Genomic DNA, 13,358 nt, shown 5'->3' on the forward strand with positions numbered 1-13,358 from the left:
GGCTCATTGGGTTCAAGACACACTCAATTGAATTCCTGCAAGTGCAGCAGGGTAAGGGGGATGGGAGAACCTCTGCCTTTCCCCTTCTACTCTTCTATTCCTAAACCAGACTGCACAACACCGTCAGCCCAGTGGGTCTCCACCTTCTCCCCAGGTCATTCAGGAGAGAGGGGAAATGAATGCTGGTGAGACTGCAGTTCACATCGGTATCCTCCTGGCAAAGGACAGGAAGGAAGCTGTGGGAAGCGGAAAAGGAGCCCCAAGCTGCTGAGAATGGAACAGACAGAAGATCCAGGGCTGGAAACCTCCCTTGCTATGAGTCAATCTCTTTAAAGAAACAGTTTAAAACAATTACCCATGAGTTAGTCCCTTAAAAGCAAAAGTTGAAAACAACTGCCCAAGCAGGCAGGGCCACAACTGCAAATCAGCCTTGGCAGACACTGCTGCTTTCAGGATGCTTCACTGACAATTAAAAGCTCTTTAAAACATTGCTGCTACTTTTCTTTAATTAATCACTAATCCCTCGGAATCTTTGGATAAACATTTGCCTCTGTTTCCACTCCAGCAACAGGGGAGCGGGAGCCTGAGCACGCCCAGCTTGGAAGGGACCCCGAGGCTCAGCAGAAACCAGGGTTGCAAAGAAGAACTGTAAGGAAAATAAGCAGATGACCACACCCAGCAGCCCCCAGGGTGGATTTACAGGCAGCTTGGAAAAGAGCAACCCATTGAAACGGGTCCAGGGATGCAAGAAATAGAGAAACTACGACCCATTGCACCAGCGCTGCTTCTGAGAGCTCACTGTCTGCAGCACCGTGTGGCACTAAATCCAATTTCCAATCCCCCCCATGAAGCCCAGGCTGTTCAGATCTGAGGGTCTGGCTCCAGTGTGTCTCCAATGCAAAGAGCTCCCAGACGGGAAAGGAGTTGATGCTCCCAACTGGTTTCTTACAAAGTATTTGTCCATGTCACAAAACCACCAGGTGAGACCGAAGCCTGGTCAACACTAGACAATTAGGTCGATTTAACGACGTTGGTCAGGGGTGTGAAAAATCCACACACACACCCCCGAGCAGCGTAGTTAAGCTGACCCAAGTCCCTGTGTAGGCAGCACTAGGTTGATGGAAGAATTCTTCCGTCAACCTAGCTCCTCCCCTCGGGGAAGAAGATTAGCTACGCCGACGGGAAGTAGTGTCTACATTGAAGGGCTGCACTGGCGTAGCTGTAGCGTTTTAAGTGTAGGCAAGCCCTGACAGCCTCCTCTTGGGGGGGTATCAGTAGGGACATGACAAGTCTTCGCTGAGGAGCATCCGCTGTGGAGAGGGAGATAGTGGGACTGGAATAGCAGGGAGCTGCAGGGCAGGATGGGGGAGCATCGGCACAGCTGCAGAAGGGAAATCGTGCATAGCACCTGTCTGTGCCTCATGTCTCTAGTTGCTACCAGCAAAGTGAGACACTTATAAATATTAAATGCCTCAAAAACCTCCACCAAAAGAGGCACAAAAGGCCCCTACATCTGGTAACTAAACTAAGCACATTTCAGACCACTGCAGACAAAACGCCAGGCCTGGATTTCCGCTCTTTATTTCTGGGCTGCTACTATTTCAGGAAATTATTTCCTCTGGTTGAAAGATGGTTTAAACTTAGCTAGGGACGTGGATAAATACAACCTTGAATACCAGCTCCGTCCTGGGATCTACAAGGGGCTTCAACCTGGGGCCAGTGTGGGTAGTACACTGCATAAAACTCCCTCCTAATCCAGGGGCTACCTACTGGCTTACAAATTTAAAATGGTGCGCGCGCACACACACACAGAAAGGGAGGAGCAAGAAGTTGTGTAAGTTCTTTAGTACTAATGAGATCAGGACTCAAATCAGAAACATTTAACAGAGGACATCTCCCCTCCCCCTCCCCCCACCACACACACACTCTGTCAGTGCTCTCACTATATTCAGTTGCTAATTTGATTTCATTAACAGCAAGCATATTTGTTGATATTAGAAGCTGTTTTCTAACCTACGCAGAAAAAGAGAGGGTGTCTATGCACAAGATAATGTTATCAGCACAGATGAGGAAGAACAAAGTGATCATCTCTTGATGTCTTCAGATCAAGAGCAGATGCCTTTCTAGAAGATACGTTTTAGTGAAACACAAGTTATTGGGTTCAATACAGGGGTAACTGGGTGAAATTCACTGGCCTGTGTTACACAGGAGGTCAGACTAGATGATCTAATGGTCCCTTCTGGTGTTAAAAATCTTTTAATCATCCTTACAAATTTACAGTCATCTAAGACAACAGGCAACTTTTAGTATGGGCCTTATCCAAAGTCAACAGCAGTCTGACTTCACTGGGTTTTGGGTTAGTCCTATTTGCAGTATTTCCCAGGTTGCTTTGATCCTAATACTGTGGGGCAACTGTATGTATCTAAGACGGCACTGCTATATTTCAAGGGCAGTCCCTGACAGCCATGGACTGCAGTAAGTGGACCTGCGGTCACTAAGGTTCTCTCAATGGTTCAGCCCATTCGCTCCATCTATCTTGCACTAGTTTAGTTGTTCATCTCTTAAAGACAGCGAGTCATTTTATTAATCATCCTTCTTACGTTTCCATAACGGCTCTCTGGATTTGCAGTCACGTCACCCCATCCTCCGCCTGCTGAATCAACAGTGTTTTTGCCGTTGACTTAAAGGGGAGCAAGTCCAGAGAAGTGAAATGCAGAGACACGAACCCAGAGAAGTGAAGTGGATAACTCCGGTTGCAAGGATCCCGAACAGGATGATGTCTCTGATCTCCTGCAGACTTGCCACTATCCAACCTCCTGGAAGTAAGTCTATCACCTACCACTAGGGTGGAAGGAGGCAGGTATTTAACAGTGCAGAGCAGCACGATGCAATAAGAGGGAAGATTGCCAGCTACTGAATCACCTAGTACCACTTCTCTCTTGGACTTCCCCTGGAGAATACTGTCCTGCCCTGACACTCCTTAGCTAGGAAGGGCTGGTAAGCTCACGTAGCTACCAGGCTTCTAAAGTTGTTTGTGACTTCAGCAGGGCCCTCCCACTCAAAGGCCGTTGCTGTGGTGCTGTCTAGATTCCATGAGAAACTGGAAACTTCTTGACCTATAGGCCTGTCCCCCTGAACACGTCCAGCTCAGTCAGACAAACAGCAGGGCAGCCATTTTGTATTTTTTCCAAGGAGTATGTAGGGGTTGCGTGTGAGCAACCTAAGAAATCAGGATCACTACAAGCCTGTAACTGATACAAACACAGTCTCCCTCGTACACAGTGGCCTATGCTATTCTCTAGCCTGTGTTATGCAGGAGGTCAGACTCAATTATCACCATGGTCCCTTTCTGCCTTAAAATCTATGACTCTCCTCTGTTATGGGCATGGCTCGATGGCTCCCAGAACAGTGTTCTACCTTGGCAGAAAATTAGCTGGAAAGACATAAGCTATTGGGCCAAATTCCTCACTGGCTTTAGTGGGTGACATTCCACAGAAGCCTCTGGAGCTGCATGGACCAGCAGAGTAGTGAATTTGGCCCCAGATATTTCTAACAGCAGTGGAAGCAATAAACCTGTCATCGGTTCCCCGATTCCACTGTCAAAGAGCGGCTCTGGCATGGCAAGGTCACAGTTCCGGGGCATCCCTTTCTGCCAAGGGTGGAGAAGCTGACATGCAATGAAAGCCACAGAAGATCCAAGGCAAGTTTATCTCATTACTGGGGAGGGAGCAGCAGTACACAAGAGCCTGCACGAAGGGTTTCTCATGCAAGTATAACCTACCAGTTCAACCTGTGTTATATGTCCCCCTCTAGTACCTGGACCATCATACTCAGCTCTTACCTAGCATGTCATTTGTAGATCGTGAAGTGCTTTACAAACGCAGGTAAATACTGATAACTCCATTTTACAGATATAAGATACGTAAGAGCCTACTACTGCTACCACCTAATGGAGTTACTGCTCTAGCTCAAGGGAGCGAGGTCCATGCTGATGATGGAACATCACAGGGGGAGATTGCTAGACAGGGACAGGTAGAAGTAAGAAGAGATGTGTGCCCACAGCTACAGAGATTTCCAAGAGAGGGCTCTGTCCTCCCAGGAGCCTGCCACAGGGAAAGACAATGTGTCAGGTCTTGTGTTGGGGGAAAGGTTGGCGAGTCCTCAGCCAGTACCTCTAACAACTTCATGACCTACTGCAAGGATTGTCGCCTGGAATTTCACCGGCACTCACTGGCCGAGCTCGCCTCACCTGGAGTTTCTGCAGCAGCACCACGTCAGCAATCTTGTCCTTGTCCTGCTTGGTTTGCTTGGCCTTCCAGTATTGCTTCTGGGCGGAGTAGCGGTTCATGGGACATACTTTGAAGAGACAGTCTAGAATGACAGAAGGCCAAAGGGTTACAGTGTGTCATTATAAGAGCGTGCTCAGTTCAGTCAGTGGCACATCCCCCATGGGGACCTATGTCTGTGGTTGGGCAATGGGGAATAAGGCTAGTCACGTTCAAAGCCTGTAGGGATACTGTCCCCATTTCAGGTCTGAGCGAAGACTCTGGTCTTGCAATGAGTCAAGGGCACTTTGTTCCATTTCCGGAGGCCACACCCTCAGCTGGTGAAAGTCAGTTTACACCAGCTGAGTATCTGGGCCTCAGCTTCACATCTGATAAGTATAGAGGAATGGTCCTCAGCCAGGGTTACACATATCCCTGGGGGTACACAGAGGTTTTCCAGGGGTACATCAACTCATCTAGAGATTTACCTAGTTTTACAACAGGCTACATAAAAAGCACTAGCAAAGTCAGTACAAACTAAAATGTCATACAGACAATGGCTTGTTTATACGGCTCTATATACTATACACTGAAACGCAAGTACAATATTTATATTCCAACTGATTTATTTTATAATGATATGGTAAAAATGAGCAAGTCAGCAATTTTTCAGTACTAGTGTGCTGAGACACTTTTGTATTTTCATGTCTGATTTTCGAAGAAAGTAGATTTTAATTGAGGTGAAACTTGGGGGCACGTAAGACAAATCGGACTCCCCAAAATGATACAGTCGTCTGGAAAGGTTGAGAGTCACTGGAGAGATGACTCAGTGGTTTAACCTGCTCCCCAACTTTCAGATCTATTTGCTCTCATCAGAAATTACTACACAAACTGGTAAGATTTTCAACCTGGGTGTTCTGCGGTGATAGTCCAGGTACATGCTGTGACAGATACGGCAATTTCCTGCATTTCCTTGGGGAGACCTTACTGAATTAAGTTTAACTCTCTTTGGGATACATTGAATTAAATGCAAAGTTTCTGTACTAACATGGGCCAGGATTGTAGGTGACCTGTCTAGGTGGGAGATGTAATGTGAGACCTGAGAGTTCAAAGGACCATATTGAAAATGTGCAAGGCAAGAATGGACTTTGGGACAATAACTGTTAAGTGGATTTCCTAGGGAATACCTATGGGGAGATGAATGCAAATTCCCCTGCTCTGGTTATGCACAAAGCCTGCCTTTGGAAGGGACACCCTCAGGACTGGGTCATTGTCTGCGGGTTATCTGGTTCTGGAGACAAGATCAAAGACCCAAGCTGTATAAAGAAATGGCTGAACTGCTCTGCCTGGTTCTGGTACTGAATCTGAGACAGTTATGAATCTGTAACCATGGGGAAAACTCAGTTGTGGGGTTTGAAGGACTGACACCGACTGGAGCCTGAGGCTGGAGCTGGGGTGACCTCTGCTAAGCCCATTAGCATGTATGCAGCTTCTTTTATTGTTTTTAATACGTTTCCTCTGTGATGTTTTCACCTTAAGAATAAATGTGCTTGCTTAGCAAGAGCTGTGTGGTAACTTATAACTGTAGGCAATGCACTGGGAAAGCAATGTGCAGATGCTGGACTTTTAGCCAGTCTGGCTTGCTAGGGATATCACAGAGTAGGGAGGGAACTGCGCACCTTGGAAAAACCCCGGTCAGGAGGGAGGGAGACCCAGAGGTGACAGCTGGGAGATGGAAACCTTTAAGCTGGTGCCCTTGGTGGACCATGGACAGGAAATACAGGTTCAGTTACTTAAAACTTTGACACTTGCCTCAAACAGGTCCTATCTGCACACAGTTACTACCTCTTCTGGCTACGCCAACGCATGGTCTGCACACATGCTGAGCCAAGTCAAACACCAAAGAGGAGATTGTGATGTCGTTTACAGCAGCACAATCTAGAGTAACTCCTTTCTATTATGTGGAGTCACGCAGAATTTACTCTGGGGAAACCAACAGCAAAATCCACCCCAAAGCTTGAGAGCTGCGGTCCCTAGAATATTAACGAAGACCATATGTGAAATGTTCTAAACAATTGGGTTCTTCCCCTCTGTTGTATTTGGAATAAAGAACAAGAGAAACTGGCAGTAAAACTAGAAAAACAACAGTTAAGACGATCACTTCAACTGTTCTCTGAATTCACCAGGAAATCCCCCAGGATTCTGAGTGACTGAACAGTCGGTCCATGAAGTGCAGCAACAGCTCTCTTCGGTTGGGTATACTGTGCAGGGAGGACACCCGGACACAGAAGCTGTGGGAGCTTATTACTCTTTTAGTGGGTGTCAAAGTGTGACAAAGTCATGTAAAATGCTGTCTTAGTGTAAGTGCAATGTTGCCCTCTAGTGAATACTCACGGAGAGGATAATAGACTTACTACTGGTACCAGTAGCTACAAAAATGCTCTTTAAACTTATTGGGTAAAGGCCTGTGTGTCGGGAGCCAAAGTTCAAGGGCTCTAACCCTGCCTCGCCAAATGTGTGAATTGTCTGACAACATTACCTATCCTCTGCCATAGATAGATGCATTACAGCCTCCCAGATTGTTCCAGTCTGCCCATTTCACCTATGCTGGTCAGTCTTGAGAGGTTTTTTTGTGACGGAAGGGACCACGGAATGATCCAGACACCCTACTTCGTGCTTTGTGAATCGAAAAGCGAGGTCATACCTATGGGAAACAGCCTCAGGGGCTGCATTGTTGATCGGGATCAGAAGGGGCTGGAGGAGGAAGAGATCACAGGCCTCAATCTCCTTAATTGCTCCTGAAAGAGCAGCCCAGAAACTTTAGACAGAAGAAAATCATTTCCCATCCTTGGCGCCCGTCCCAAGTTGCTGTTGAGCATGTATTTATTTACCTGGGAGTGACAAACAAACAGGTACAGGGCATAGTTCTCTGTGCCTCTGGAGGAAAGCCAGGTTTCATGTCTCATTTCACAGGTCTGTTTGCTAATGGCATATCCCGTGCCAAGGAACCCTTGTGATGCTGTATCACCAGAATGGGACTCCGGGGTGGCTCTATCCTGCCCTCATGGTGGCTACTGCGTTTAAGTCCGGGCCCAAATACCACTCTAAGGGAGATGGCCAGGGAATCTGAGTCCAGATCAGAGGTTTGTGTTGCTGCCTCCTATACAGACCTGGAGTTACGCTGGTGTTTTCCTACATTCCCCCACAATGTGGTGGTTATACCAGAGTTACTGATAGAAACACTGTTAGCCCGCAGCAGCTTTTATCCAAGGATTTCAGAGTACTTTCATTAATTTGTTAATTAGGTTGCAAAGGAGCCTTGTGAGCTATTAAGAGATCCAAACCACTCCTTAACCTCTGGGGATTTGCAATCCAGAGCTGAGCATTAAAGCTGGCCGGGAATATTTTTGCAAAATGGTTTTGCATCAAAAAAATGCCAATTTACCGAGACCAAAACCATTCGCCAAACTGTCAATGCTTCCCAAGCTGCTTCCCAAGCTGTCCAGTGGAAAACAGGTTTATGTTTTGAAATTAAACCTAATTAGACTAAAAAAAAGTTTTAAAACGAAAAAAATAGAAACAAACATTTTGATTGACCCAAACCAACCAACCAACCAGTTTTTCAGTTTGACTATTTGAGATTTCAACTTTCCACCCCAATTTGAGATGGGCAAAACTCTTGAAAATATTCCCAGGCCAAGAAAACGGTTTCCCACCCAGCTCTCCTGAACATGGCAGTTCATGCCCATCTTAGTATTATCCCCATTTTGCAGACAGAGCCACCAAAGCACAGAGATACAGTGCCTTGCGCACCGTCACACAGAAACCAGAAAGCCTGTAGCAAAGGCAGGATTTGACTCCCAGCCCTATGATCTAACCACTGTTTCACCCACCACCCTCTGGGAGGGAAGAGTTAATAGTGGGAGGCTGGGGGAAGTTCTCAGACAGCATTAGGTTAGTTTCACCACTGCACTCCTTGGAGCAAACCCAGGGCAGCACACCTGTGCTCAAGTAGATCATGGCAGGGGTTAAACTGAACCGAATTTAAACACCTGGAGAAACCCCCTGAGGAGCAGGAACTAGAATCTTCCAGTGCAAAGGTTGAGCACAGGAGCAAATACATTGCTGAAATATTTCAGGCCTGGCCAATCCAGCTAGGTGCTGAGCCCCTGCAGGATGCTGAGTGTGCACAGCACCTGACAGGCGGCACTCAGCACCAGGCAGAATCACGCCCACATGTCCTTGTTCCATATACTCACACACAGCAATTACGCTGTCTGTTACACCCCACACACAAAAGTCCATTAAAAAAAAAAATCACACACACGCTGTCATCTGCCCAACACCGTGGAGGAGTTAAACGCCTTGTTTGCTTTCTCCCAACGTGCCTCAGCGTGGGGCTGTGCCTTTCACAGGAGCCTCAGGGGGAAACCACAAAAAGGCAAGCGAACAGGACCTGCCAGGCTCCGTTCAGAAGGATGTGTTGCCCTGGCCAGCCCAGGCACTACACAGCTGAACTCTGCCTTTCTAGCCTCGGGGCAGCTAGAGGGATAGACTCCCAAGGTATTTTTCAAATCATTGGGCAGATTCTCGCTTGCATGACACCCCCTTTAGGCCGCTCTGGCAGCAGCAAGGGGCCTTAAAGGGGGCAGAAACAGCTCCCTGCGAATCCCCGTGTGGTGTAAGGGCTCTATACCAGCCCTGCACCCAGTGATGAGCTGCCAAAATCTTAACAACGGGTTCCCTATAAAAAGTTCTGATTTAACAACGGGTTCCGTATAAAAAGTTCTGATTTAACAACGGGTTCCCTATAAAAAGTTCTGATTTAAGGGATGTGCGACAGCATGTATTTTTTGTACCAATAGGGTTACCATACGTCCATATTTTCCCAGGAGGTGATTAAGAACCGAAAAGCCTGACATGTCCAGGAAAATACAGATGTATTTTAACCCTACCTAAAGTTCTTTTTTAAAAAGATGGGGCTGAACTAGAAATGAGCTCCGTTTCACATGTGTGGGTGGTGATCAGGGACAGTCTCAATTTTTGGGTCTTTTTCTTATATAGGCTCCTATTACCCCTCACCCCGTCCCGATTTTTCACACTTGCTGTCTGGTCACTCTAGGCTGTGCACATGTGTGGGTCCCAGCTGCTCCCTGCCCCCCCTCATTAAAGCAGGTGTGCAGGGTTACTGCCCTGGGAACTGCAGGGCACCAGTGGATGTGGGGCTGGCTGCAGATAGGGGCATGGGGCAGGGCTAGCTGGAGGCAGGGAGTGACACGGGCTGGCTGTGGGCAGGTGATGCAGACGGGCGGGCTGCGGGTGGCTGTGGGCAGGGGGTGGCTGCAGGCAGGGGGTGGCTGTGGCAGGGGCTGCAGGCAGAGGCTGGCTGCGGGCAGAGGGTGGCTGGGGGCAGGGGCTGGCAGGGGGCGGCTGTGGGCAGGGGGTGGGGCAGAGGGCGGCTGTGGGCAGGGGCTGGCTGCGGGTGGCTGTGGCAGGGGCTGGCTGCGGGCAGGGGGCGGCTGTGGGCAGGGGCTGGCTGGGGGCAGGGGCTGGGGGCGGCTGTGGATGGCTGGGGGCAGGGGGTGGGGCAGGGGATGGCTGGGGGCAGGGGGTGGCTGCGGGCAGGGGAGGGGTGCAGATACTCACACGGGGGGGGGCTGGGGGCAGGGGGGGGGCAGGGGGTGGGGCAGGGGATGGCTGGGGGCAGGGGCTGGCTGGGGGTGGCTGGGGGCAGGGGGTGGCTGGGGGCAGGGGGGGCAGGGGCTGGCTGGGGGCAGGGAAGGCGGGGGAGGGGCGCAGATACTCACACGGGGGGGGGGGGGCTGGGAGCAGCAGGACGCAGCCGGGGACTCACCAGGCAGCAGCAGGAGCCCCAGAGCCAGAGATCCAAAGAGCAGCAGCAGCAACAGGGCCAGGAGGCAGCTCACATGGCTCTCGCAGCACAGCGCAGCGCCCCCCGGCGGCCGGGAGGAAGAATTACAGGCTTCCCAGGCAGAGCCCATCAAAGCTTCCCTCGCAGGGAAGCTAGTTAACAAGCGGTTCTAAAACCGCTTCTAAATTTAACAACGGGTTCGCGCGAACCGGTGCGAACCCGCTCCAGCTCATCCCTGCCTGCACCCCCGCATAGGGGTTGGATCAGCGCATGGCCGGAATGCGGTGCTTTATGGCTACTCCCTGCTTCCTGGGGCCCCTAGGGGCGATGGGAAGCAGGGCAGAATCTAGAGCAGAGGTTCTCAACCTTTCCAGGCTACTGTCCCCCTTTCAGGGGTGATTTGTCTTGCGCACCCCCAACTTTCACCTCACTTAAAAACGACTCGCTTACAAAATCAAACATACAAGAGTGTCACAGCCACTAGTACTGAAACATTGCTGCTGCCTTTCTCCTTTTTACCGTATAATTATACAATAAATCGATCGGAATATAAATATTGTACTTGCATTTCCGCGTACAGTATCTAGAGCTGTATGAACAAGTGACTGTCTGAATGATGACATTTTAGTTTGTACTGACTTTGCTAGTGCTTTTTATGTAGCCTGTTGTAAAACTAGGCAAATGTCTGGGATGAGTTGATGTAACCCCCTGGAAGGCCTCTGTGTACCCCCAGAGGTACGTGTACCCCTGGTTGAGAACCACTGAGTTAGAGCAGCCCTGAGATTATTCTAACTTACACCAGGCAGGGCCCTGCACCGCCACAGAAGGCAGAGAATTCAAAGAAGGCTTAAAGTCACCTTAAGCCCCCGCCTGTGCCTTGCCCAAGAGTGACAATGGAGTAACACACAATCAGGATCACTGTTTGGTTTTTTTCCCCCCTCCTCTTTCACAGTGAAATGTAAGTGACTGCTACTTTCCTAGCCATTATAGCAAGGGGCTGAACACTATAGTCTGATTCACTGTGGAGTAGAAAAGGGTTGGGCCAGAACTGAACCTTCAAAAAGTCTGGAGGAGTTTGGATCCAGGATTTTGATCCAGGCCCATCTCTAGGGAGTGAGATTATCCTGGCTGTTAGGACAAGGAACCATGTCGTCTAAACTGCTAGCACAGGTTTCACCATGATCACCTTAGGCTGCTCCCATCCAAGTCAAAGACAAGAGGTACCACTGGCATCAGGATGGTGTCCTGGGGCTGCAGAAAGCTCGCTGGCTTTTGCTCTCAGAGTCAAATGTATGCAACCCCAGGATGGCAAAGCAGAACCACACACTTGCAAGGTCTGTTCCACCTAGAAAGCCCACCAAAGTCACAGGACACAGGGGTTGGGGTGGGAGGAAGAGTTTCACCCCAAGCTCAGGAGCTTTTTTGTCCCCATTACACATCTTTCCATACCCAAAGCACAAACTGCTCACTTTTACTCTGGGTCAGAGCAAGGGAAACTAAGCGAGGACCAGAGTAAAACCTGCACGTGAGAACACAGAGAAAGAGAGATAGAAAGTGCATGGTGTGTCCCAGATCACGCTCAATCAGCCCAAACACACAAAATGGCAGCTGTCCTGCAGCGGAAAGCAATGCCCATCACTTTCTATTTCAATTGGATACAAGGAGAAACTCCTACTGCAACAGGTAATGATGGCTGTGGAACTCACTGCTGTAAGACACTATTAAAGCAAACAGCTAAGATCTGAAAGAAGATTAGGCACACAGCACTGGAAGTTACTGTAGCCAGGATAAAAGAGACACAAACAACAACAACATTCATCATCAAGAATATAACCTGCAGCTGAGGAAAATTTCTCTCCCCCTGGGACACTGTGGTATTGCGCCATATCTGCATTGCTTGCAGTGTACACCATGCTGTAGAGTGTCTGGTGTATTGTGCATCTGGACTACACCATCTAATCAAATTAAAACAGAAGCTCCTTGGAGTGGGAACTGCTGCTTCCTTTATATTTTGCACAGCGCCAAGCACCTTAGATGCATGCCATAAACACTAATAATGCACAAGGAGGTGTATTATGGGGGAGGTGTGTTTATACCTTCCTGAGATGCATTTGGCCATCCCAGCACTGCCCTCTGGCAGCCTCAGGGGGTGACGAGGGGAGCACAATTTACCCAGACATGGGCAAAATGGGAAATGTTTGCATTTATTATTATTTGTAGGTAGTGTTGATGTAGCCATGTCGGTCCCAGGATATTAGAGAGACAAGGTGGGTGAGGTAATATCTTTTATTGGACCAACTTCTGATGGTGAAAGAGACGAGCTTCTGAGCTACATAGAGCTCTTCTTCAGGTCTGGGAAAGGTAGGGAGAGTGTCACAGCTAAATAGAAGATCAAACAGAGAGTTAAATGTAAAAGTAGTGAGCACATATTCTAAAGATCCCTTCAAGCTGAAGTGGCCCGTTCACACTCCTGCAGTCATATGTCTAAATCCTGTGTCTTCATTCAGACCATGATTTTCAGTGTCTAGCAAAGTTATGAATTTAAGCTCCTAGGCTTGTTTTTTGCAAGTGTCGTGCAGGTTTCCTTTGAGGATGACTGAGAGGTCAGATACAGAGCAATCCCTTTGTGAAAAGTCTTCACCCACAGGTAATATGGTGTTTTTGTCTTTCCTGTAGGAATTCATTCGAGAGCGTATTGATGGTCTGGTTTCACCCACTTAGTGGTGGGCACTGATCATTGTATCAGTGGAGATATGTTTGCAGGTTTTGCATCTGTTGCTCTGGCGCCGCTTTGAGTTGGTGTGTCCTGGTCTGTGGGGAGCTTGCTTCAGATGATGAGCTTAGAGAGGTGTGTGGGGGCGGTTGTTTGAAGGCCAGAAGAGGGGGTTCAGGAAAGATTTTTTTTAGGATGGGGTCCCCATCGAGTTTGAACTGTAGTCATTTGATGATAACCTATATGGGTTCCAGTGTGCAGTGGTAGGTGACAACTAGCGGTGTGCAGTCAGAAGGGGTTTTTATTTCTGTATTGAAGCAGGTTCTCTCAGGGTATTTGGGTGGCCCGTTCCACGATGTGATCTACTTTTCTGGTGGAGTGTCCTTGTTTGGCGATGGCAGTTTTAAGCGTGTTAAGGTGCATATCCTGGACTTTCTCCTCGGAACATGTTCTGTGGTATCTGAGTGCCTGGCTGTAGATAGCAGATTTCTTGGTGTGCTTGGGGTAG

The 13,358-nt window shown here is 48.8% G+C and overlaps 1 protein-coding gene across 5 annotated transcripts in view; it reads right to left on the reverse strand.

The window, feature by feature from the left end:
- ITPR3 (inositol 1,4,5-trisphosphate receptor type 3) overlaps window positions 1-13,358 on the reverse strand; it is a 109,791-nt gene that overhangs the window by 53,416 nt on the left and 43,017 nt on the right. For 4 of the 5 annotated variants that reach the window (XM_045013909.1, XM_045013907.1, XM_045013908.1 and 1 more), the window contains one exon: window positions 4,250-4,371. In XM_045013909.1, the coding sequence (XP_044869844.1) occupies window positions 4,250-4,348 (99 nt within the window). In that variant the 5' untranslated portion in view covers window positions 4,349-4,371. Of the gene's footprint in view, window positions 1-2,600; window positions 2,972-4,249; window positions 4,372-13,358 lie in introns of those variants that run through there. The other variant, XM_045013910.1, reaches the window with a different exon arrangement.

This window comes from Mauremys mutica, chromosome 4, assembly GCF_020497125.1.
Source record: "Mauremys mutica isolate MM-2020 ecotype Southern chromosome 4, ASM2049712v1, whole genome shotgun sequence".
Lineage (NCBI taxonomy): Eukaryota > Metazoa > Chordata > Testudines > Geoemydidae > Mauremys > Mauremys mutica.